Source organism: Pelophylax lessonae, assembly GCF_965119305.1.
Source record: "Pelophylax lessonae genome assembly, chromosome: 1".
NCBI lineage: Eukaryota > Metazoa > Chordata > Amphibia > Anura > Ranidae > Pelophylax > Pelophylax lessonae.
In genome coordinates, this window is record NC_138768.1 from 332,020,794 (window position 1) to 332,047,930 (window position 27,137).

At 41.6% G+C, this 27,137-nt stretch overlaps 1 protein-coding gene and 1 long non-coding RNA gene across 2 annotated transcripts in view; one reads left to right on the plus strand and one right to left on the minus strand.

Moving 5' to 3' along the window:
* Positions 1-8,938, minus strand: part of LOC309559848 — a 62,054-nt gene extending 53,116 nt beyond the window's left edge. The window contains exon 1 of the long non-coding RNA XR_014225479.1: positions 8,902-8,938. This is a non-coding gene — a long non-coding RNA (uncharacterized lncRNA). The remainder of the gene's footprint in view (positions 1-8,901) is intronic.
* Positions 7,844-25,815, plus strand: FITM1 (fat storage inducing transmembrane protein 1). Its single transcript, XM_082263259.1, has 2 exons — positions 7,844-8,333; positions 25,011-25,815. Exons 1-2 carry the CDS (start codon positions 8,140-8,142, stop codon positions 25,627-25,629), a joined length of 813 nt encoding a protein of 270 aa, XP_082119385.1. The 5' UTR covers positions 7,844-8,139; the 3' UTR covers positions 25,630-25,815.
* The last annotated feature ends 1,322 nt before the right edge of the window (positions 25,816-27,137 follow it).

Sequence of the window (27,137 nt, forward strand, 5' to 3'; positions counted from 1 at the left end):
GACAGGTTCCTCCTTTCCCTGTGAAGGCACATTCTACTAGAGCGCTGAGTGCCTCTTGGGCTTTTCACCATCAGGCCTCTGTTGTACAAGTTTGTAAGGCAGCGACCACTTACAAGGTGGATTTGTTGGCATCTTCGGATGCCTCTTTTGGCCGCAAGGTTTTTCAGGCTGCTGTTTCATAAGAGAATGTTTTTTTGTTATTCTCTTGGGGGTCTTTTACCTGGGTGAGCTCCTGTTGTTTGGTTGAGCTCCATGTTGCCCGGTTGGCTAGGTTTTGGCTCTTGGAGTTGACATTACTGTCTGGTTGTGTTTTTCCCACCCCTCATGCCTATACTGCTTTGGGACATCCCACTCAGCTCATAAAGATGAGGCTGCGTCTGTCGATGGACGATAGAGAAAATACGATTTTTGTAAGACCTTACCATAAAATCTTTTTCTCTGATGTCCATCGATTGATGCAGCACCCGCCCCTCTTGGGATGGTTCTCTTGTCTTCACTGCTTGCAACTAAACGGATGTGCTGGGCTGTGGCAGTGGGGGTTATGCCTGGAGGGACAGCCCCGTGGGCATGTACATGTTAAAAGTTTTGTACTAACGTACTGCCTAGACTAGGGTAAGATCTTACAAAAATCGTATTTTTTATTTTTTGCTATATAACATTCCCAATAAAAAAAAATAATTAAAAATCAAATTTTTTCATAATTTTAGGCTAATTTGTATTCTGCCACATATTTTTTGTACAAAAAATCCCAATAAGTGTATATTGATTAGTTTGCGCAAAAGTTATCATGTCTACAAACTATTGGAAAGATTTATGTCACTTTTATTTAATTTTTCTTTTTTTTTACTAGCAATGACGGCGATCAGCGATTTTTAGCGTGACTGCGACATTGCAGGGGACACATCTGACACCTAACTGACATTTTTGACACTTTTAGGGGGGACCAGTGACATTACTACAATAAATAGTGCTAAAAATATGCACTATGACTGTACTAATGACCCTGCCAGGGAAAGGGATAACACCAGGGCGATCAAAGGGTTAAATGTATGGCTAGGGGGTGTTTTCTAACTGTGAGGGAGATGGGGTTATGGAATCAATACAGGGACCTGTGTTCCTAAATAGGAGGAACACAGGAGCCCTGTGTTGATTGCTAACAGAACAACGGTCTGCCATCTGTTTATAAAGGCAGACCGCCGTTTTGTCTTCCCGGGGTATGATCGCAGGTTCCCCTGTCGCAAATCACTGCGCGCGCTTCTCCACGCTAGCTCCCGAGGAGTGACATATGGGTACGGCGATTCGCGCAGCCCAGCCACCTTGCCTCAGTATATATATACTGCGGCGGGTGGTCGGTAAGAGGTTAACTGTATTACTATCAAGTATCTTGTAAGACAGAGTTCACACTAGCTGACTCGATTGTCATGTGATTTTCAGTGCGACTTTGGAGTCTGATTTTTATACGAATTTGATGGGACTTTGATACGATTTTTACACTCTCTGGCACTAAAGCCGTATCAAAGTTTCATCGAAATAGTGCAGGAACCTTTTTTGAAATCGTAGAGACTTCAGTAGTGTCAATTGGAACGGCTCTCATAATGATACATGGCATTTCACATGTCCTGCGAGTTTGGGTCTCATAAGTCGGACCCTAAGTTGCAGGAGTGTGAACCAAACCTTAAGTAAAGAATGATTGATTGTGGCAGATGCTCTTCGTCATAGCAACAAATTAGATTCCTTGTTTCATTTTTACTATTAAGGTTTCAAATTAAAAAGATCTAAAAATATGATTAGTTGGTATGACTGAGAACCTTGATTTCCTTTCCTGAAGTTTTCTAAACCAGGACTGTTATGTTTTTCACATCTGTTGTAATGCAATAATGCTAATAAATAGCAAGGTTGTATATTAAATAATATAACAATACTAATCTGACAAGCTCACGCTAGTCTGTACAGTAAAACGCAGGGTTCCAGCAGATCACATTGTCAATGCTTTCTTTCTTTTATGTCGTTGCACTACAGCATTGTGCTTTGCACTGCTGTGCAGTTATACAGGTCCTTGAAAAAGTATTCATACCCCTTGAAATTTTCCACATTTTTTTTCATGTTACAACCAAAAACATAAATGTATTTTAATGGGATTTTATGTGATAGACCAACACAAAGTGGCACATAATTGTGAAATGGAAGCAAAATGATTAATGGTTTTCAGCATTTTTTTTACAAATATCTGAAAAGTGCGGCGTGCATTTGTATTCAGCCCCCCTGAGTCAATACTTTGTAGAACCACCTTTCGCTGCAATCACAGCTAAAAGTTTTTTTTTTTTTTTTGGGGTAGGTCTACCAGCTTTGCACATTTAGAGAGTGACATTTTTGCCCATTCTTCTTTGAAAAATAGCTCACGCTCTGTCAGATTGGATGGAGAGCTTCTGTGAACAGCAATTTTCAAGTCTTGCCACCGATTCTTAATTGGATTTAGGTCTGGACTTTGACTGGGCCATTCTAACACATGACTATGCTTTGATCTAAACCATTCCATTGTAGCTCTGGCTGTATGTTTAGGGTTGTTGTCCTGCTGGAAGGTGAACCTCCAGCCCAGTCTCAAGTTTTTTGCAGTCTCTAACAGGTTTTCTTTTAAGATTGCCCTATATTGGGCTCAATCATCTTCCCATCAACTGACCAGCTTCCCTGTCCCTCCTTAACCGCTTGCCGACCGCCGCAAGTAGATTTACTGCGGCGGTCAGCCCCTGCCAGGCAGAGTGACGTTAATTAACGTCACTAGCCTGGGAGGGTCTGGGGAGCGAGCGCGCTCCCGCGCGGTCACGGACCCCCTCGCGCGTGTGACCAGTGGACCCGATGTCCGCCGGTCACTCGGCGATCGTCGGGGGAGAGGGAAAATGTCAGGCAGCTTGTGTAAACAAGCCACCTGTCATTCTCCTCGGTGTAAAGACACTGATCACACGGATCTACTATGTAGATCCGTTGATCAGTGTCCTTACAGCTCAAGCCACAGCCAATCACAGTAGAAAGCACGCCCCTAGGGACACACACAGCCCCTCCCTCCCAAATAAAGTTAACCCCTTCACTACCAGTGTATTTTTACAGTAACAGTGCATATGTATAGCACTGATTACTGTAGAAATGTCACTGGTAACCCCAAAAGTGTCAAAAATGTCAGTCAAGGGTCCGATCTGTCCGCCGCAATGTCGCAGTACCGCAAAAAAAATCGCAGATCGCCATTACGCGTTAAAAAAAAACCAACAAAAATGACAAAAATCTTTCCCTTTGTTAGTAAACGCGATAACTTTTGCGCAAACCAATTAAAAATACGCTTTTTGCGATTTTTTTTTTACCAAACATAGGTAGGATAAAACAAATTGGCCGAAAATGTTAAAAAATTTTGATTTTTACATTTTTTTTTGGGGAATTTCATATAAAAAAATGTGAAAAATATTGCTATTTTTGCAAAATTGTTGCTCTTTTTTTGTTTATAGCGCGTGATCAAAAAATCGCACAGGTGATCAAATACCACCAAAAGAAAGCTCTGTTTGTGGGAAAAAAGGACGTCAAATTCGTTTAGGTACAGCGTCGCACGACCGCGCAATTGTCCGTTAAAGTCACGCAGTGCCGAATCGCAAAATACCCCCTGGTCTTTTAGCAGGAAAATCCTCCGGAGCTTAAGTGGTTAAGAAATGGTGTGTTCAGGGTGATGTGCAGTTAGTTCACCGCCACACATAGTGTTTTGCTTTTAGGCCAAAAAGTTCAATTTTGGTCTCATCTGACCAGAGCACCTTCTTCCACATGTTTGCTGTGTCCCCCACATGGCTTTCCACAAACTGCAAATGGGACTTCTTATGGCTTTCTTCTTGCCACTCTTCCATAAAGGCCAAATTTGTGGAGTTCACGACTAATAGTTGTCCTGTGGACAGATTCTCCCACCTGAGCTGTAGATCTCTGCAGCTCCTCCAAAGTTACCATGTGCCTTTTAGCTGCTTCTCTGATTAATGCTCTCCTTGCCCGGCCTGTCAGTTTAAGTTGATGACCATGTTTTTGGTAGGTTTGCAGTTGTGCCATACTCTTTCCAATTTTTCAGATGATGGATTGAACAGTGCTCTGTGAGATGTTCAAAGCTTAGGATATTTTAACCCTGCTTTAACCTTCTTCACAACTTTATCCCTGACCTGTCTGGTGTGTTCCTTGGCCCTTATGATGCTGTTTTGTTCACTAAGGTTCTCTAACAAACCTCTGAGAGCTTCACAGAACAGCTGTATTTATACTGAGATTGAATTACACACTCTATTTACTAATTAGGTGACTTCTGAAGGCGATTGATTCTACTAGATTTAAGTTTGGGGTATCAGAGTAAGGGGCGTTGAATACAAATGCACGTCACACTTTCATAAGCATTTATCATTTTCCTTCCACTTCATAATTATGTGCCATTTTGTGTTGGTCTATCACAAAAAAAGTCCCAATAAAATACATTTCCGTTTTTAGTTGTAACATGACAAAATGTGGAAAATTTCAAGGGGTATGAATACTTTTTCAAAGCAGTGTATGTGGTGCCATCCAGTGCAGTGCTGAAAAAAAAGCAGACAGCATTTTCCTGCACTGCAACGCACATCACACCAGCATTGTGGTGTGAACTGGGCACATGGAAACAATTGTTTTTTGTGTGCCCTAGTGGTGACCTGCGTTTATCCGGTATGAAAAAAACGCAGGTCACTGCACATAACCCTTACTGTCCTAGGGCTTTTGTTTTTGGCACATTTTAAATTGAAGCCTACAGTTAGAATGTGAACTCCCAACCCCTTAATATATTAGACTTTTAAAACCATAATTTAAAATAATGAAATTGTGTGGGGTTTTTTTTGAAGGGGAATCTACAGATACATACAGTATATTGTGCATAAAAACAGTGTTACATTGGTAGCTAAACATAACATAACATAGAAACATAGAATGTGTCGGCAGATAAGAACCATTTGGCCCATCTAGTCTGCCCAATATATCTGAATCCTATGAATAGTCCCTGGCCCTATCTTATATGAAGGATAGCCTTATGCCTATCCCATGCATGCTTAAACTCCTTCACTGTATTTGCAGCTACCACTTCTGCAGGAAGGTTATTCCATGCATCCACTACTCTCTCAGTAAAGTAATACTTCCTCATATTACTTTTAAACCTTTGCCCCTCTAATTTAAAACTGTGTCCTCTTGTGGTAGTTTTTCTTCTTTTAAATATGCTCTCCTCCTTTACCGAGTTGATTCCCTTTTATGTATTTAAAAGTTTCTATCATATCCCCTCTGTCTCTTCTTTCTTCCAAGCTATACATGTTAAGGTCCTTTAACCTTTCCTGGTAAGTTTTTTCCTGCAATCCATGTACTAGTTTAGTAGCTCTTCTCTGAACTCTCTCTAGAGTATCTATAGCCTTCTGGAGATATGGCCTCCAGTACTGCGCACAATACTCCAAGTGAGGTCTCACCAGTGTTCTGTACAGCGGCATAAGCACTTCTCTTTTTCTACTGCTTATACCTCTCCCTATACATCCAAGCATTCTGCTGGCATTTCGTGCTGCTCTATTACATTGTCTTCCCACCTTTAAGTCTTCTGAAATAATTACTCCTAAATCCCTGAGGTCAGGACTGTGTCAAATATTCTATATTCTGCCCTTGGGTTTTTACGCCCCAGGTGTATTATCTTGCACTTATCCACATTAAATTTCAGTTGCCAGAGTTCTGACCATTCTTCTAGTTTTCCTAAATCCTTTTCCATTTGGCGTTTCCCTCCAGGAACATCAACCCTGTTACATATCTTTGTGTCATCAGCAAAAAGACAAACCTTACCATCGAGGCCTTTTGCAATATCACTTATGAAGATATTAAACAAAATTGGTCCCAGTACAGATCCCTGAGGTACCCCACTGGTAACATGACCTTGTTCTGAATTTTCTCCATTGACTACAACCCTCTATTGTCTGTCACTCAGCCACTGCCTAATCCACACAACAATATGGGAGTCCATGCTCAATGACTGCAGTTTTTTGATAAGTCTTCTATGTGGGACAGTGTCAAAAGCCTTACTAAAATCTAGATATGCAATGTCTACTGCACCTCCACCGTCTATTATTTTAGTCATCATGGTTTTCATGTAGTATAATGGTAGACAAATTGAGAATATTCACAAGAGATAGATGGCACAATACAGTGGTAATGGAAATAGTCATTTTGAGGCGTTCTATTGTAGTGCTTGAAGCAAAACTTTACATCTGAGAACCACAAACTTAAAAGCCCTATTTAATTATTTTTTGCTATTCAAAGAAAATTCACCCATCTATCTAAGTCTCCATTTTTTATTTTGTTGAGAAATCACTTTGAAAAACACCCCCATAGCATTTCTAGCTGTGGCTATCTTGAGTAAGAGCAAATTTATTCATGTAGCATTTACTTCCTGGAATCCATCTGCCTTTGGATGGGGCTTGCAACGAGGAGGGTGTGTCTAGCAGGGAAAGACCTCCTCCAGATGAAAAAAAATAAATGCCCAGAAATATTCATGGGATGTATGATATCATTTTGGCCTTGGCCAGAAACCAGGAAGTAACTGAAGAAATAATAGAAAAAAAAAGTTTAAAACGATGAAATATCTCTTTCTATGGCTTGCAGCATAAGGATTGAAAATAGTTAATGTTGATTCAGAAAGAAAAGTTCTGCTTTAAAAATATTAAGCAGTATAAATATCCACCATCTATTATATTGATATTTGTTAGACGATATCACTTTATTATCACTTATCCATAGTTATATCCTTTGGATCACACATACTTCTATTGGTCCCTTCAGGACCATTTTGCACTTATACACTTTATTTCGGATTTCACTATATTAATAGCACCTTTTTATTCACTTTCTTTTATTGCATGGTAACACTGCAATTTATTTCAGCTGGAATATTAAGCCATTTTTTCGTCCGGATAATTAAGGGCTCACTGGCCAGACTTTTTTTAGCTGGCTATCCCTACTATAATCACTTTTGTGTATGTGTATATATATATATATGTATGTAGAAGATATATACATATTTGTTGGTGTGTGCACTGGTGTTGCACTATTGCACTTTAGGTTTTTATAGAAGACATATACATATATATATTGGTTTGTGAATGCACTGCTATTACATTATTGCACTTTATATTTATATCAATTTTATATACATGAGATGATTTTCTGTACATAAGTTATTGGTTTTACCCCAGTCTTCTACACATCTTTTAGGCAGCGCCAATTACCTCATTACTTTCTACATTTTCAATATTGACTTCACAGTCTATATTTTAGGGGTAGGCAGCAGCCATTTTATTATATATATTTCTCTCGATAGCGCGGATATCATTGTCTAAGACGATATCATGCCATCAACAAAAACAACTGTTCGGAAGATTGTTTCTAAGTTCTGTACCAACAGAGAAAGGGAAGAGACAGAGAAATTTATAGAAGTGTGAAGGGAGAAAGCAGTGAGAGGATGTACAGTATTATTGTCCCTTCCAGATTTCCGAAGGACCCACGAAACCTCCATCATGTTTATTTCATATTGTCTTCATGTTCCTAGGCAGCAGATCGTCTTACAAATATACTATTGGATGGTACCAGAGAACAGTTAAAAGGGGTACTTTCCAAAAAGTATCAGTGTTACCTCTGCATTAAAACGTTTCCAAGTTCTTTACAGTATGTCATGGACAGAGTCCCGGTGTCATATATGAGGGACTCAGCAGCTGATAGGGGGATGGGATTTGTGCCGTCCTTCCTGGGGGGTGAAGGGCAGGATAACAGCTGTTGTGGAGAGGTCCCTGATCAGTGTGGTTCTCCGCTTGTGTGATTTGTGCCTGTTGCTTCATGTCTCCTAAGTGGGCTTGTGTTGTGATGTGAATGTCTGTCTTATGGCCATTTGCAGCTTCTCTGTTCCTTGCTGCAGTCTCACACTCACTTAGATTACTTATGTAGCTCCTTTCCCTGCAGTTTTGTCTTCAGCTTTCTCATTATTACTGCTTCTAGATTTTCTCTGGCACTTTTCTCCTACTTCTACACAGGACATCATAATCTTTACTCATCAGTTCCATCTTTCTACCTTTCGGTGCCTCTTCTGACATGAATGCACTTACAAACTCTATTTGTGCCCTGGTATGTATCTGCTCGCAGCTGTGTGCCCGCATACTGGGCAGTGTGTGTATGAGAAGAGGATATCATCTGTGGCTGGCAGCAGTGGTCAGTGTGACTCCATTCCTTCAGGGACTTAGTAATCCTCGCAGCATTTTCTCCAACTCCAACAACTTCTTCAATGTGTGAGTATATTTTTATGCATGGTTGTGTGACTATGGGCATATAGTAAATTGGACCGTATTAATGTGAGTAGTTCACATCTGGAACCTTAAGTCGCAATAGATCTAAAACAAAGTACAAATGGGATTCTTATCTTATTTTTCTTATGGGCTTTATATCTAATAGGGGAAATAAAGAAAGAAAAAGGCCTTGACTGGCATAATTAATCCAGTGCCTGCTTTCATATTGCCTCCTAAACCTTAGAAATGCCCAGATTGGTTATTATGGGAAATAAACCTCTCCACTCAGTGTCCACTATGTGATCAAGCAAAACTAAATTCAGACACACAAAAGTACAAATGTATTTTCAGACATATAATCCAGGCCTCCCGGGATGAATTTTGTGAACGGTCACCTCTGCACTTATAATTGGCACAGATAACACATGACAAAATTCTATATAGCTTCACACGATCAGCTATATTATGTGCTTCCTGGAGCAACATATCTTTTCTAGTACCATCTAAAGTATCACTATTTTTGTAAAGCCCATATGCTACTGTTTGGTGTGTTGTAAATGTATTTACTTACCAAGCAATCCTCTGAGTTGCTTTTCTGCTACTCTACATACCATGGTTATTTATATTGCCAGCCATCACTCTGTATTTAAATGCCAAGCTGTCTTCTGGCTCCCAGATAATGCTATTGAAACACAGACATGGACAGGGGTTTGTGAGAACTGGTACATAGGATCATTTACTGTTTATTTCAGGAAGACGATTTTAGCCATAAATGATTTAAAAAAAATCTGACACAGGAAAATCTTTAATCGGTTGAAGACCTGAGAAGTGGCCATGATTGAAACAAGCCAACAATTTTCTTTTCAATCTGATCACACCCCTGGATAACTAAAATTTGCCCCTTTGCAGCGAATGTGCAATTCAGTGAATTTATTGTTGTTTACATAGAAATTTGTTTGTACAGGATATCACAAAATGGAGTACACCCCTCACATTTTTTTTTAAATATTTTATTATATCTTTTCATGTGACAACACTAAAGAAATGACACTTTGCTACAATGTAAAGTAGTGAGTGTACAGCTTGTATAACAGTGTAAATTGTCTGTCCCCTCAAAATAACTCAACACAACTAAACCTCTGGGAACAAAAGTGATTACACCCCTAAATGAAAATGTCCAAATTGGGCCCAATTAGCCAATTTCCCTCAGGGGTGAGTACACCCCTGTGAAAGTGAGAGTGAAAATCTCCAAATTGGGCCCAAAGTGTCATTATTTTGTGTGGCCACCCCTATTTTCCAGCACTGCCTTAACCCTCTTGTTCATGGAGTTCACCAGAGCTTCACAGGTTGCCACTGGAGTCCTCTTCCACTCCTCCATGACGACATCACGGAGCTGGTGTATGTTAGAGACCTTGCGCTCCTCCACCTTACATTTGAGGATACCCCACAGATGCTCAATAGGGTTTAGGTCTGGAGACATGCTTGGCCAGTCCATCACCTTTACCCTCAGCTTCTTTAGCAAGGCAGTGGTTGTCTTGGAGGTGTGTTTGTCGTCATTATCATGTTGGAATACTGCCCTGCTGCCCAGTTTTCGAAGGGAGGAGATCATGCTCTGCTTCAGTATGTCACAGTACATGTTGGCATTCATGGTTCCCTCAATGAACTGTAGCTCCCCAGCACTAATGCTGCCCCAGACCATGACACTCCCACCATCATGCTTGACTGTAGGCAAGACACACTTGACACCATATGAACCAAATAAGTTTATCTTGGTCTTATCAGACCACAGGACATGGTTCCAGCAATCTATGTCCTTAGTCTGCTTGTCTTCAGCAAACTGCTTTCAGGCTCTCTTGTGCATCATCTTTAGAAGAGGCTTCCTTCTGAGACGACAGCCATGCAGACTAATTTAATGCAGTTTGCGGCGTATGGTCCGAGCACTGATAGTCTGACCCCCCACCCCTTCAACCTCTGCAGCAATGCTGGCAGCTCTCATACGTCTATTTCCCAAAGAAAACATCTGGAAATGAAGCTGAGTCCATGCACTCAACTTCTTTGGTCGACCATGGCAAGGCCTGTTCTGAGTGGAACTTGTCCTGTTAAATCGCTGTATGGGCTTGGTCACCGTGCTGCAGCTCAGTTTCAGGGTCTTGGCAATCTTCTTATAGCCTAGGCCATCTTTATGTGGAGCAACAATTCTTTTTTTCAGATCCTCAGTGAGTTCTTTGCCATGAGGTGCCATGTTGAAATTCCAGTGACCAGTATGAGAGAGTGAGAGCGATAACACAAAATTTAACACACCTGCTCCCTATTCACACCTGAAACCTTGTAACACTATTGAGTCACATGACATGGGAAGGGAAAATGGCTAATTGGGTCCAATTTGGACATTTTCACTTAGGGGTGTACTCACTTTTGTTGTCAGCGGTTTAGACATTAATGGCTGTGTGTTGAGTTATTTTGAGGGGACAGCAAACTTACACTGTTATACAAGCTGTACACTCACTACTTTTCATTGTAGAAAAGTGTAATTTCTTCAGTGTTGTCACATGAAAAGATATAATAAAATATTTACAAAAATGTGAGGAGTGATACAATCACCATCATTTAAAACACTTGCAAGTGGAAGATTTACCTGAAGTGAATGTTTGGAAAATGTTAGATTTGCTGCTTTATAAATATAGGTTGTACACCAAGTAGGTAAACCCCAGCAATGAGTTTCTTATTTGTTCTCTTTTGGTCTGTTAGAATCTGTTTTTACAAGGTGAAAAAAAAAAAAAAACTTATTCCTGCCAGAAATCCAGTGGGTTTTTATAGTTGTGGAAAAGTATACCTCCTGTGATGTAGTTGAAATTTCTACATATTTTAACAAACTTTTAGAGCTTCATTCAAACAGTGCCTACAGATAAAGGTGATTTCTCAAATACACAAGGAAACTTTTTTTCAATCAGTTATTTAACAAAAGTGTCAATATATGTGATGATGTGCTGTGGAAAAAGAAAGTATACTCTTGGCCTCAGAAACTACCATTGCTCCTTTTAGCAGAAATTACTTCTTGTAGGCATTTTGCATAACTTCCCACTGTGATCTGACATTTAAGCGCCCTTTCACACTACTCTGCAGCATATGCTTTTTTTTACCGCGATTTTGCTGTGTTTTAGATGCATTTCCTGTGGATTTCTGGTGCATTTTTGGGTTGCTTGCACCTGTGAAGAATGGACGTGACTCAAAAATGCACCAAAAACGCAAATCGCGGTGCGTTTTTACTGTGATTTTGCCGCAATTTCCATTCGTTTCAATGGAAAGCTGTGTTTTTGGTGCAGTTTTCAACACCGCACCAAAGATACAGCATGCAGGACTTTTCAAAATGCACCGCACCCATAGCGCAGTGGTGTAAAAAAGTATCAAAGGAAACATTTTTCTTGCAGAGTAAAAACGCAGGAAAAATGTATCAGTGTGAAAGGGGCCTTAGTGCCGGTTCACACTAACGCGCCACGGCTTCGGGGGCGACCTGTGAAGTCGCGTGCGCCGCGACTTCGGCGCGACTTGCACGGACTTCATATAATGAATGTCTATGCAAGTCGCTCCGATGTCGTTTCGAAGTAGTACAGGAACCTTTTTCTAAGTCTGAGCGACTTGAGTCGCTCCTATTAGAACGGTTCCCGTAGCGCACAATGGACCGCGACATGTCAGGCTGACCAGTCGCCTGACAAGTCGCTGTAGTGTGAATGGACACTTACAGTGACATTTTTGACCGTTCCTCTTTGCAAAATTCCTTCAGTTGCAAGATGGTTTCCTTTCATGAACTGTTTTTTTTTTTTAATCTACGTCATTTCAGTGGAATTTCAAATCAGGGATTTGACTAGGTCAATCTGTTTCTTTGCTTTAAACTATCCTTTGGTAGATTTGCTAGTGTGTTTTGGATCCTTGTTGTGTTGAAAGATCTAGCTTCAGTTTAAGTTCAATTAGATGGCCTCACATTCTCATTGAGCACACATTAACTTTGAATTTTGTATCATATCAATTTAATTACTGCAAGCTGCTCAGCCCATGAAGCAGCTTTAAAAGGAAGCCCAAGCCTTAAAGCCTAAAGCTGGCCATAGATGATACGATTTTCTTTCCTGCGAACAAGGGGATCAGGAAAGAAAATCGCTTGATTGCCCCATCTACACAGTGTTAATGGGGAAATCTCCTGCAGAGACATTGTGTTCTCCCGGTGGTGGGTGCAGAAGTTTTTGCTATAGCCGCTAGCAAAAATTGCATGCAAAAATCTGATATGCTGGTTGAACCCAAGACTGATGGATCAACTTGGATACAATCAGTCTGGCCATACATGGTTCGAGATACGAACCATCTATGGCCAGCTTAACTTCAGGTTATGGTGAACTTTATATGGTTTTGGAACAATGCGTTGCTTTGCGTGCTTTATAAACTGTAAGTAACTTCAGTTGCATAAAGTATACAGCACTGTGTTCTGGCAGCTGGATGTGAATTTCCCATCTCACTCCTGGAGCACTGCTCAGTCATTCACAGGAGGCTTAGTATTTTATGAATGAATAAAAGGCTTCTTTGACTCTGGAGATCATCCACCCTGGACACAGGGTGACGCTCCTGGAACACAGCACTATATACTATATGTAGCTAATGCTACATACAGTTTACATAGCGCACACACCCTCTGCATGTGTTCGTGAAAGAAATAGTTTATTTGGACCTACTTGGTCCGAATGAACTAAAACCTAGAGTTAAGCTTTAAAGTAGTTGTCCAGTCAATTGTTAGAAAAGTAAAAGTCAGCCGCTACAAAAACTGTAGCTGCTGATTTTGAATAATGGGACACTTACCTGCCCCAGGATCTAGCAATGTCTTTACCCAGCCGGTTTCTTCACCGGGCTTTGGTCCCCGGCACAGGCCAGCTGTGCTGTCACTGCTGGCTGCTCGCTGTGCATGCGTGAACCATGATGCGCTATTGTATTGGCCTTGCAGCTTTCTGAGACCCGTGACATCACAAAAAGATGTGGAGGGAAGGAGAGGGGGTGGAACTTCCTCTCAGATCTCCGTGGCGATCTGACTGGAATGAGGGTAGGGGGGGGGTACCTGTCAAAACCAGATACCTACTGCCCCCCCCCCCAAAAAAAAAGGAGGAAAAGCTGAACTTCGCCCCCACCCCAATTAACATTTAGTTAAAATACTTGAAAAGTTATTGTTTAATGCCTTGCTCTCCTACTTCCCCTATATAGTCTTCCAGATGGGAGGAGAAACTTTGGCATTATGTAAAAGTGAAAGACTGGTCCCAGAAATGGCTGACCACAAAAACTAACATGTTGCGAAATTCATTTCAGCATATTTGGTGCATTTGGTACATGTCTGTTGGTGCACAATCTTTGTTCAAACACCTACAGTATGCTATGTATGGTTTTCCAGCAACATTTCAATGAAAACCCAGTAAAAGCATTACTCCTTAAAACAGAACTTCACTCTCTTAACCAACAGTGACTATTTTTAATCTGTATGCTGCTAGCATTAGTAAATAGAAAAACATATCATATTTAGTTGTTTCAAACTTTTTTTTTTTTTTTTACATTTCTTCAGTTACTTCCTGGTTGCCAGGCCTAGGCAAATGTCATACATCCCAGGAGTCTACAGTGGGGGGGGGGAGGAAAAGAAGAGGGGTTTTCTCAGCTAAGCACACCCCTCTGCCTGCATGCCTGAGCTAAGGGCACATAAATTCCAGGAAGTGAATTGATTATTTGCCCTAACTTAAGATTGCCACCGCTAGAAATGCTAGGGGGTGTTTTTCAAATAGATTTCTCAGCAAAATAAAGCATAGTGACATAAATGGATGGGTGAGTTTGCTTTAAATATTAAAAATAAATGAAATAGTGTTTTGGTTTGTGGTGCTCAGATATAGTGTAGTTCCGCTTTAAATGATTGGAGGGAGTTTAGGCTCATTAAACCCACCAGAGGTTTGATCAAGAGTATCATGATGGATGTCCAACAATAAACTTCCCACCAAACAAAATTATAAAATGGCCCTCTTTTAAGAAGGTGTTGGACTCCTGAATCCAACACTACCCCCCCCCCCCCCTCCCTACCTTTTTCCTATTTCTTTGCTTATCTGCAAATGCTGCCAACACTAATACACAAACGATTTGCAGGGGCAGTCCATTAGTAACAATAACATTTTATACCCTGAATATGGGTGTGACATGTTACGAAAGGTGAACTTATCCTTAAAAAACTGTTTAGAAAGCGAATAGGTGTAGTAGATGGGAAAACAGGACTAAAGTGGATGTGTGATGATAATACAGTTTAAGTCCAAACTAGCCTGATGAGTCAAGGCCAAGGTCAGTGCTACGGCTTCGGAAACTGGAATTGGGGGATATGACCTGGAGCAGGGAGATGAAAGTGGTAACTTTGAACACAGGAGAGGACCTACTACAAACGAGGAAGAAAAAGGTAAAGCTACAGGTCAGCTTTAACATTTCCACCACCACAATTGGTATGAATATCATCTACTTAAATGCCATATTTGGTGTGTGCCAAACATGTCTACTATTACTGTGGTAAAACAACTTTATCTTTGATTCTTCAGTTCAGAGCACTTTGTTCCAGAAGGCCCGGTCTCAGCAGACAGGGTGTACTTATAAACAGAAAGTCGGCGCTACACGTGAAGGAACCCCCAAGACCAATAAGTCCTCATAAGGCTAAGAGTGGGCGACTCTTCACTCTTGTGTCAGTACAGCCACTGAAAGTCTCCACCACTGATGACCATCACTGTAAGCATGGTATGGCCTTGCTGTCCTCTTCAATTCAGGAAATCCAATACTAGAAAACAAGCATAAAGAGGCGGCGCACCAGCTTAGTGCATTACCGTAGGACTTTTTATTAAAAATATATAAAATAAATGCCAATTTACTGGTAAAGGAAATACAAATAAGTGCATGTAAAAAATCCTCAGCACAGCCTCATAACATCAGTACAGCATGCTGAATGTGAACCATTTAACACAATGGGGTCGTGCAGCAACCAGGTGCAACCATTTTGGAAGTTAATACTGTTGGTGAGGAAGTAATATCATGCCTATTCACTGCCTGTCAAAGCCCTCTCAGGCTCGATTCACACTAATATGTTTTTTTCATGCTTTTTGCAGGAATGTATTGCATTTTTTTAACATGGGTTCCTATGGAACACGTTCACATCAATGCATTTTTGTGCCTCTGCCTTTTTGGAAAGGGTCGGGGACTTTCTTTCCTGCAAAATTCAGCGTTTTGCATGTAATAGACTTCAATGGACCTGCATCCAAAATGCAAGTATTGAGTTTTTACCACGATTTGTGTTTTTAAATCTGCCCAACAAAAAAATTTTCCAAAAAAAAAAAAAAAGCAAAACCGTAAAAAAAACCTGTGGAAAGTACAGCAAAAAGCACTACAGAAATGCTCAAAAGCAACATGCATAGTTGTGAATCGAGACTAAAAATGTATCCACTACAAATTGTTATTCAGAGGGTGACACCAATGTAACCAAGCCATAAGGCCCCATCCACACTTGCTAATGAGGCCTTATATGATTACATGCAGGAACCCCAACGACCACTCACAAGTAACTGCTCAAGCAGCGATTACTTGCAAGTTATTGGCCCTGGACATAGACAAATCATGGTATGAAACCGCACATCAATCTCAAAGAAAATTCTAGACCCTTTATGTTCGAGATTTACGTAGGACGATTCAACCTGCTTACTCCCTCCTGAGGAAGTTCTACTTATCGGCACCTAATCATGGATTTGAAATGGTATACAGTATATGAAAGGTATACTTATTGAAGTTTATCTACTTTTTCCACACCTGACAAATCTGCATTATCATTAATTTAGAAAATGAACCATTGTTATGCGTTATTTGTTCAAGTATATTACCTTTATTTGTATCACAGTTTGAGTGAAGGTCTAATGTATTTCTGTACAACTATATTGAAAAAAGTCAACATTTTCTCTGGGGTGTGCTTACTTTTTTCATGATGTACACTCTGCAGGGTGATCTCAAGCAGTCTTATAAGCCCTGCTCAGTTTTGTGAACTACAAAACACCTCCCTCTATGTTATGGAGATGAAGAAAGGGGGACATGTTCTGTTGCTGTAACACACTTTCTGACCTAGGGTGAAAATGCTGCTCCTTCAAAGATACAGAAGAGTGGGTGATTGTTGTTGATCTATGGTAGGAAATGTCACTGGTGGGTTCACCAGGTGAAAAAGAAACTAGTAAGACTAGTAAGCTATGATACATTAAATTTTTGTTCTTTGGTTTAAATTTTATGCTAACCATAATTATTAGAGAATAGTTGAAATGATTTGGTGACAATCTCGACCATATGTCCCATGCAAGACAACCAGCCTTGGGGATGGGGGGCAGCTATATATAGTCAGGCTGCTTAAAAACACTGCCTTGCTACCTTCTTGGATAAGTGTCAGCATTTGTCTGCACCACTCATTTCCTCCCTCCTTCGCCCTTCAAGTGAGGTGGATGGAGAAATCCTCCCCGATACGCTATTGTATTCTGACAGCTGGGACTCCTCCCCTGTCAGAATACACATCATTGCTGCAGCCTATTGGCTTCAGGCACTGATCGAAATGGAAAAATTTCCACCATTTCTGTCCGATTGCCGTCAAGCACTGATTGAAATGAAAACATTTGCACCATTTCTGTCCGATTGGCTGCAGGCACTTATCGAAATGAAAAATGTCCATCATTTCTGTCCGATTGGCTGCAGGCACTGATCGAAATGAAAAATTTCCATCATTTCTGTCCGATTGGCTGCAGGCACTGATCGAAATGAAAAATTTCCATCATTTCTGTCCAATTGGCTGCAGGCACTGATCGAAATGAAAAATTTCTATCATTTCTGTCCGATTGCCGTCAAGCACTGATTGAAATGAAAACATTTGCACCATTTCTGTCCGATTGGCTGCAGGCACTGATCGAAATGAAAAATTTCCATCATTTCTGTCCAATTGGCTGCAGGCACTGATCGAAATGAAAAATTTCTATCATTTCTGTCCGATTGCCAGCAGGCACTGATCGAAACGAAAAATTTCAATCATATCTGTCCGATTGGCGTCAGGCACTGATCGAAACGAAAAATTTCTATCATTTCTGTCCGATTGGCGTCAGGCACTGATCGAAATGAAAAATTTCCAGCATTCCTGTTCGAGAGAAGATTATTGTTATTCTCCCAAGTGGGAAAGGCCATAGATGGATGGAAATTTAGCTGGTCCTTGCATAACCAGAAACATTTTGATCCATCTATAGCCATCTTTAAGGAAAGGAACAGTGAATAATTATGAACTGTATACAATGTATGTACTGTTCTGGTGACTTCTGTTGGGAGAAAAATCCTTTCCAATAAAAACTTGAGACATTCTTATCTTTAACCTTTTCATCCATAACATTGCATAATGGCTGGAGTCTAATTTTCTCCCCTTTGATACTAAAACAAGAAATGACATCCAGCACCTTTTAGTCCACATCACCTTACATCATCAACCAGCTCAGCTTCCATTTCTTTATTTAGAAACCTATACAGAGTGTAACTCTGCCAAGGATTTCTGTACAGCAGCCATATGACATACACTATATAGTGTACATTTAAGTTGTGCTTCATGTTTTACTTATTAGTATTTATACTCTGTATATTTACTATTAGTACATTAAAATAAAGTATAAGGCTAGCCATACAATTTTAGAAAATCTGTAGATTCTGCCATGCACGCTTAACAGTGTAGATGGAGAAATCTGTATTATTGGCTATTCTATTCAGACAGCCACAGCAACCTTGGCAGTTTGAATACCTGAACATTGATTGGAGAATGATGATATTTCTTCAGCCAGCTGTTAATTTTTAAATCAACTTTTTTCAAGCTTGGTGGGGTTAACGGGGCCACCCACAGCTTGAACTTTGGCAGATTCAACAAGAATCATCTAAAATTCAAGCTGAGTATGGCTAGCTTTAGTATTTTCTGTGCACTTGTAAGTCCCGGTTCACACCGGTGCGATGCGTGAAAGCCTGCAATTAAGTGCTGGTTCCCACATCGCACCAGAATCCCACAGTGGTTCACACTGAAATCTGTGAATTGCTGGGGGTGTCAATGTAAAATTAATGACACCCCCAGATAGGTTCCCAGATCGCAGTGCGAACTGTGAAATGGTGCAGGAATCAGATCAGATAGGTGCGAACACTCATGCGATCCCATTCCAGCGCGAACTAAAAAAAGGGTCCTGCAGCCCTTTGGTGCGAAGGCGATGCAATTTCAGCCATACAGTTTTTATGGCTGAAATGGCATTGCACAGAAATCGCATGTGATCTGCACAGCAATGCTGTGTGAATCAGAAATGCGATGTCTGGCTTTGCACTAGTGTGCACTAAAGGTACAGCCAATAAAAGAGTGGAAAGAACATATCACCATTTATTTCAGTTATATATCTGATCTGTGCATGTTTGCAAGGCAAAGCAATAGGTTTTCTTTAATGCCCCTCTCCCCTAGCAGTACATACTCACTTTTCTTTCACTCCCCACCACTTCATTTAGTTACCAGGATATAGGGAATTACATTCTGAATTTCAAGTTACTCTGGTTGGAGCTTTAGCTAGGTTCACACTTATGCGGTGCAGAAAACGTCCCGATGCAAGCGCATTTCCCCCATTGCGTTGCAATTGCCCTGCCATTGCGATCTTCTGCGCATGTCAATAGAAAGTTAACAACACCCCCAACACAGGTCGCAGGCGTAGTGTGTTTTCCTGCACCAGACCGAATAGTACAAAACAACCATGTAATCCGGTTCGATTGCATGGACTTCTTTTGTGCCATGCAGTGCGATTTGAACCCATTCAAAATTAATCGCATGTGAATTGCACAGGAATGCGGTGTGGTGAACTAAACCTTACACAGGACTGAGGACTTTATCCCAACCCACCCACCTCTGTGTGACAGTACTGGCACATTATTTTTTGTACCTGAAAGCACCAGGTTTTTTTTCTTTTGTTTTTGCTCCCAGTGGTTAACCGTATGCTAGGGTAGAGAAGGAAAGTTAAAGTGTTGATAGTGAGGGAGGTATTTAACCACCTCCTTCCCAAGCCTATTCTGACACTCCTCTCCTACATGAAAAAATCTACTTTTTTGCTAGAAAATTACTTAGAACCCCCAAACATTATATATTTTTTTTTAGCAGAGACCCTATAGAATAAAATGGTGTGTGTTGCAATTTTTTATGCCACAAGGTATTTGCGCAGCGTTTTTTCAAGCGCAATTTTTTTGTAATCTGAAAGATGATGTTACATCGAGTAAATAGATACCTAACATGTCACGCTTTAAAATTGGGTCTGCCCGTGGAATGACGGCAAACTACGGTGCTTAAAACTCTCCATAGGTGACGCTTTAAATGCCTTTACAGGTTACCAGTTTAGAGTTGCACAGGAGGTCTGATGCTAGAATTATTGCTCTCGCTCTGACATTCGTGACAATACCTCACGTGTGGTGCGATCACCGTTTACATAGGAGTGCGGAAGTAATGTATGTGTTCATATTTGTGCGTAAGCATGGTGGGACAGGGGTGCTTTAATTTTTTATTTTTTTTTTACAACAAAATGTTTTTTTGTTTTTTTACATTTTTTTTTTCAAACTTTTTTGCTATTACAAGGGATGACCAACATCCCTTGTGATAGCATGGGCCATGACAGGTCCTCTTTATGGAGAGATTTGGGGTCTATTAGACCCCCGATCTCTCCTCTGGCCCCCCATGCAGCCGATCAGACCGAGATCGGTCTGATCGACTGCTTCTCTAGCTGCTGGCAGACAGGTAAACAAAGGGGCGAAACTGGAAGTGACTGATACTTGTCGCTCTCGGTTTCCAGGGTTAAAGAGAGAGGGGAATGACGTCAGTTCCGCTCCCTCTGTCCCAGGCAGCCATCGCCGCCGGCCGCATCGCTCCTGGCCTCTGTGATGGGACTGGAGAGCTGGGGAGAGGCGGCGGCGGGAGGGGGGTGGCACCCCCTTCCACCACCTACAGAAGTGATCGAGTGGCTGATTAGCCCCTCAGATCACTTCTGCCTAAAAGGTGATCGCCGGCTGAAAAAAATGGTATCGGCAGGTGTAGGTGCAGTCATCATCCCAGTATAACCACTGAAACCCAAGGACGTACTGGTATGTCCTTGGGTGGGAAGTGGTTAAACAAACTTTCTGTAAGGGTAAAACATAGAGTTTACTTTAAATTGCCACATGATCATTTAAATCACACAAGATCTCTATAACTGCTACTGTGTTTCCCTTAAAATAAGACAAGGTCTTATATTCATTTTGGCAACAAAAGACACAGTAGGGCTTATTTTCAGGGTAGGTGTTATCATGTGATGTGTATTTGCCAGTTCCTGTGCCCGCTGTCTTCTCTAACCCTCTCCCTCCCTGCCTGTCAGCTCAGAAGTCATTAGCATTTAGCATTATGAGTTGAAGTGGTTGAATAAATCCACTCTATTACAGTATTTATATAATGTACAATGTGTGTTTCTGTAATATAATTGTGCCAAATACCTTTGTTACAGCGCCACTGGGCGCTTACGTGACCCACCGGAGCTCTCTTTCCCGCTCCTGAGCACTGCAGAGAGGGGGGCCGAGATCCCCCGCTCACAGCCGGGCGAAGAGCAGGAGAGCAGCGGCAGGTCAGCTGAACGCTGAGTGGCGCTGTAACGAAGGTATTTGGCACATTAATATTACAGAAACACACACATTGTACATCATATAATCCTGTAACAGACTGGATTATAGGATTTTGCAACCATGTTAACCACTTCCCGCAAACAGGCGTCGGCTTGAGGAAGTGGTTGTACCGGGAGATGCAGGTACGGTTTTATAGAGCCTTTCTGATGATAACAACTGATGCGGCTCAGCAGCCACTTGGCCGTTATCTCAAGGAGCGGGAGGGGACGTTCCCCCCGCCACCTTCCGCCGCTCTGCCGGGGTCTCCCGTCCCACCGGGAGACCCGAGCGACCAGCCACCACGTCCGCCGGCTGGTCAGAGTCCCGAACAAAGCTGGATTCAGCTTCGAAGGGGTCTCCGATGAAGTAACCTAGAAGCGAACGTCACTTCCCGTTTCCTCGGCTGCCAATTTTAAATAATTGACAGGATTTAAAAATGACAATTTTGCCATTTTCAATACTCTAAAGTGCAGTGGAGGGGAAGAGTACCTGTCACTGCCTGTTACTGTCACAAGGGATGTTTTAGGAAAGAAAACGCATATGTAAGTCGCACCCACAAATGTAAACGGTGTTCAAATCACACATGTGAGACATCTCTGCGATCGTCAGAGCAAGAACAATAATTCTAGCAAAAAGACCCCCTCCAACTCTAAACTGGTTACCGTTAAAAAAATGTTTAAAGCGTTGCCTATGAAGATTTTTAAGTACCATCGTTTCTTGCCATTCCACAAGTGTGCGCAATTTTAAACCGTAACATGTTAGGTATCTATTTACTCAGTGTGACATAATTTTTCACAATATACAAAAGAATTCGGCTAACTTTACTGCTTAGTTTTTTTTTTTTTTTTTAATTCAGTGAAGTGTATTTTTTCCGAAACTATTGCATTTGAAAGACCACTGCGCAAATACCGTGTGACAACATATTTAAACAACCGCCATTTTGTTCTCCAGAGTCTTTAGTTAAAAGAGTCTAAGTTAAAATCAGTATTTTTTGCTAGAAAATTACTTAGAACCCCCAAACATTATATATATTTTTTTAGCAAACAACATATTTCCGAAATAGGCTTGGTCCTTAAGTGGTTAAACTAGGGCCTTTTTTTTAGGGTAGGGCTTACATTGCAGCCATCCTGGAAAATCACGGTAGGTCTTATTTTCAGGGAAACACGGTTATAGATCTACAACAATGTCTTATTGCCAATGCAGGAGAAAGTAACAGATTGATTTTATAGCCTCCACCCCTTATATTCATCTTTTGTTTGCAACCTAGCTAACTATTTCGGGTGTAACATGTTGCTAAGCAACCCTCCCCCCCCCCCCCCCCCACACACACACACACGCACACTCTGGCAGCATGCAAGAGTTGTTCTTCCCTGGTGTCAAATTTGAAATCAGTGTGGCTGTGTGGGGCTCTGACTGCACAATTGCTTTATTTATTGACAGAGATCTATGAATAAATTAACTACAAGCCCCGTCTATCACCACAGCAAATTGTTCGCAATAGAAAACAGGTGTAAAATATGTGCATTTATTTTTATTTTTTTTAAAAGGTGACTTTGTCCTTTGCTGAGGCACCCAGTATTGCTTTATGGGAAGTAAACCCGGGTTCTGAATACCTGGAATTACCAGGTTATGTCCCTTCACTGGACGGGACTGAATAAATCTGCAAGGAAGCACCTCAAACCAAGATATTTGAGGGTTCTTCAAAAAGCCATATTCAACACAGCATGACAACTCTTAAGGCCCATACACACAATAAGAAATTTGGACGTAAAATTTTATCCGACGAACGATCAGGGGCGTACCAAGGGGCTGGTCAGATTGGTGCCCGCCAAGGGCGCAGGCCGAGGGGGGGGGGGCCCAAAAAATTGGCAGTGTTAGCAGTGATTTTTGCGCCCTCTACTTAGCCTGCACCCCAGGCGCCCCCAGGCAGCGTGCAGCTCCAATCTTTGAGCCCGTACTACTGCTCAGCATGCTGAGACTCCTTCAATCGCCTCTCCCAGGCAAAGCTGACTGGGGGACCCCCCCTCTCTCTGTCAGCCCCTTCTCTCTCTCTCTGTCACCCCCCTCTCTCTATGTCTGTCACACCCTCTCTCTCTCTCTCTCTGTCACCCCCCCCCTCTCTCTCTCTCTCTCCGTCACCCCCTCTCTCTCTGTCACCCTCTCTCTCTGTCATCCCCTCTCCCTCTGTCACACTCTCTCTCTCTATCACCCCCCTCTCTCTCTCTGTCACCCCCCTCTCTCTCTCTGTCACCCCTCTCTCTCTCTCTCTCTCTCTGTCACCTTCCCTCTCTCTCTGTCACCCCCTCTCTTTCTCTCTCTGTCACCCCCCTCTCTCTCTCTGTCACCCCCTCTCTCTCTCTGTCACCTCCTCTCTCTGTCACCCCCCTCTCTCTCTCTCTCTGTCACCCCCTCTCTCTCTGTCACCTCCTCTCTCTACCCCCTCTCTCTCTGTCACCCCTCTCTCTCTCTCTGTCACCCCCTCTCTCTAGCTGTCACCCCCTCTCTCTCTCTGTCATCCCCCCTCTCTCTCTCAGTCACCCCCCTCTCTCTCTCTCTCTCTGTCACCCCCTCTCTCTGTCACTCCCTCTCTCTCACTCTGTCACCCCCCTCTCTCTCTGTCACCCCCCCGCTCTCCCCCCCTCCCTCTCTCTCTGTCACCCCCTCTCTCTTTCTCTCTCTCTCTGTTACCCCCTCTCTCTCTTCCACCCCCTCTCTCTCTGTCAAACCCCCCTCTCTCTCTGTCAAACCCCTCCCTCTATCTCTCTGTAAACCCCCCTCTCTCTCTCTCTTTCGGGGGGGGGGGGCACCGATACAGCTCCTCGCCAAGGGCACTGGAGACCATCGGTACGCCTCTGCGAACGATCTGCCGATTTCCGGGTAGTTAGTATAGTGCTTTCGACAGTCAATTACAAATATTCTTAGGACAAAAACTGGATGCGCAGGCTATACAATTTTTTATCATACGTGAATACAACGTCCGATTTTCATTTAATTAGTACAGTTTTCATCCAAAAAAAAATCATAAGAGCCAAACTACGCATGCTCGAAAAAGAAAGAATACATACAAAACAATTCAACACATGACATGACTTCTGAAATTGAATTCTGTCGTACGAGAATTTTCGTATGAAAGTAACCTCTTCACTTTCCATATGAGACTAGCATGCAACAAAAAAACTAAACAAAATTTGTCCGATAATCTGATCGTGTGTACGAGGCTTTATACAAAACTACAAGGTCAACCAGCTTAAGTGATAGACTAGTCACAGGACACTCTAAGACCAGACCAATTACTACTTAACAAAAATATAAAGGTGCGGAAACTTTTTGAAGACCTCTCGTATATTACTGTATATTTCTATTGAGGGGTACACAGATACTTTTGAGATCATTAACGGTTTAAACAATGTTGTAACATAAAATCTTGCAACAGAATGTCCATAAATACTAGCTGCTATGTTCCAAAATTCCTTCTGCTATTAGTGAGTGATTTGAAATGAAAGTAAGTATAAAGTTATGGTGCATAGAAAATTGCCATTGTTGAGCATTGTTGGAGTGCACTGCTGTGCATTGATGTGATGCAGTACCATTCATTCATTAATTGAACCCCAATGCACTTTGCTGCATGCAATAAAAAAAGGGGGGCTATCTGTTGGAGAAATTCTGCTGACCCATTGGGGTCAATTTACCAAAGGCAAATAGGCTGATCCCTTTGCAAGAGAATTTTTCCTTAGCTTAGTAAATGAGGTGAAGCTATGCTCACTTACTTTATCCACCCATGTGCAAGCCTGACTTTGCACAGGATTGGATACTCTTTCACCACATTCGCTAAGGGGACAATTTGCCTTTAGTACATCAACCCTACTATCTCAAAAGCACATAGCAGTAAAAAAATGTCCTTGATCATAAAGTACACTCTCGCTGTTTTCCCCTCTACAGGAAGTTTGTGCACTGCTCATGTGGATGGACGTTTCTACTCCTGTCTGGATTTGTCCTGCTTGTGTCTTTGGTCCCCACTCGTCGTCCGCTGCTATGCCTCATGCATCTCACAAGACTTGGCATAACTACAATCCTGTGTCAATGCATTCCCTACCTCTTCAAACTCTTAGAGGATCTTACTGGTTCCTGTCTCCAACCAATGCCACCTGGTACACTCTTTCTACCACGACTGGAAACTAGGAAAACCTGCCAGGCTGAAGGGCATCAATGGCAGGGCTACCATATTTCTCCACAGACCTTCACCCTAACTTTATGCAGCCTGTCTATGGCAGAAGAGCTATCTGTGTTTGTTCGCTACCTGAGAAGGGGATACACAGCTGGAACTTCTCTGCGTTTAGTCTTCTTATTGAATGCCAGTCTTCTGGGGCTTTACAACTTGCTTTTGATGTGCACAGTTCTTTATACACATGAATATACACAGAGTGTGGTTGGTGCAGCCATGGGAACCTTGTTTTGGCACATTACATATCGTGGCTGGTACCGCACATACTATTCTCCTGGGCCACCTGGGCATGGAATGTTTCCCAGATTCGCAGGAGGTAGAAACAAACTGGAATGAAGTAGATCTAACATTTTATATGGAATATCTCCTCTTCTTGACTTACCTGATTTATTGGACTTGAAATTTAAGTGCTCAAACACCGGTCAGGAGTAACAGTCTTTCAAGCACCTTGAAAATCATCTGAAAGTGAACTATTACCTACTAATAGTTTTCTATTTATATTTGGTAACTACGAGCAACTTTACCCCTTAAGCTGGGGTTTGATATAAATAACAGGAAAATATTTAAAGTACAGCAACTGAATTTACCTTAGTCATCAAAAAGTGTATACGTGACAAGTAGAGACTGAAATGAAGACTACCAGAAGAAGCTCAAAAAGTTTTTCTTCAACATGAACTCTATGAGAACAACAATTTGAAAGCCATTAGCATGGGCATTCAGAATGACTGGAGTTTCACAGAAAACTTAACCAACACTGAAATTAAGCGAAATAATTGAATAATTTGATTGGGTTGCATATGATTAGATTTAAATTATGGATAATGTGCACAAACGTATGTTTTACTTATCATCTGATAAAGTCAAAGAGATTCTGCTGATATTTTAAGAGAACTGAAATTAAGTCTTCAGTGTTCAAATTATTATTATTATTTTTTAAGAACCATTTATTGCACATCCCAGATATATCTGCAGGAATTTTAATAGGAAAGCATAATAGTCTGATGGACAAAAAAACACTTATAGGACGGGCTCAGAATTGATATAACGCTTTGCTTTCCAATGCACTGTTTAGCAGAATGTATGTTACCTGTATGTGCCCTATTATGGACCAGCAGTATAAAGACTGCTGTGGACTGATTTTCCTTGCTAATTTGTCTGATGTAATGTAGCAAAAACAATAAAATATAATATTTTAGACAAAATATGCACCACCAAAAAGAAAAAAAATAAGAAACATATAGCCTGTAATTAAAGTAGTACATGACTTTACTTTTATATAAACTAAAATGTGTGTATTTCAATAAATATTTGGGGAGGAGGGGTGAACAAATATCTCACAGTTTATGCAATCGCAGAAAATGTTTTATTTAAATAAAGGTATGATTTATTTTTATTAAAGAAAACTTGTTGTTGTTAAATTAAAAGCACATTCTATATAACAAACACAGTGAACTACCAGTGCTTGAAAGTAAATCCTACAACTGTGCTAAAATCAAAAATTCCACTTTGTTTATTTTCATTTGAGACCTCTGTAATCCCTTGCACATACAGGGTCGGTAGGGAGCACATACAGAGTCTGTAGGGAGCACATACAGGGTCGGTAGGGAGCACATACAGAGTCTGTAGGGAGCACATACAGGGTCGGTAGGGAGCACATACAGAGTCTGTAGGGAGCACATACAGGGTCGGTAGGGAGCACATACAGGGTCTGTAGGGAGCACATACAGGGTCGGTAGGGAGCACGTACAGGGTCGGTAGGAAGCACGTACAGGGTCGGTAGGGAGCACATACAGGGTCTGTAGGGAGCACATACAGGGTCGGTAGGGAGCACGTACAGGGTCGGT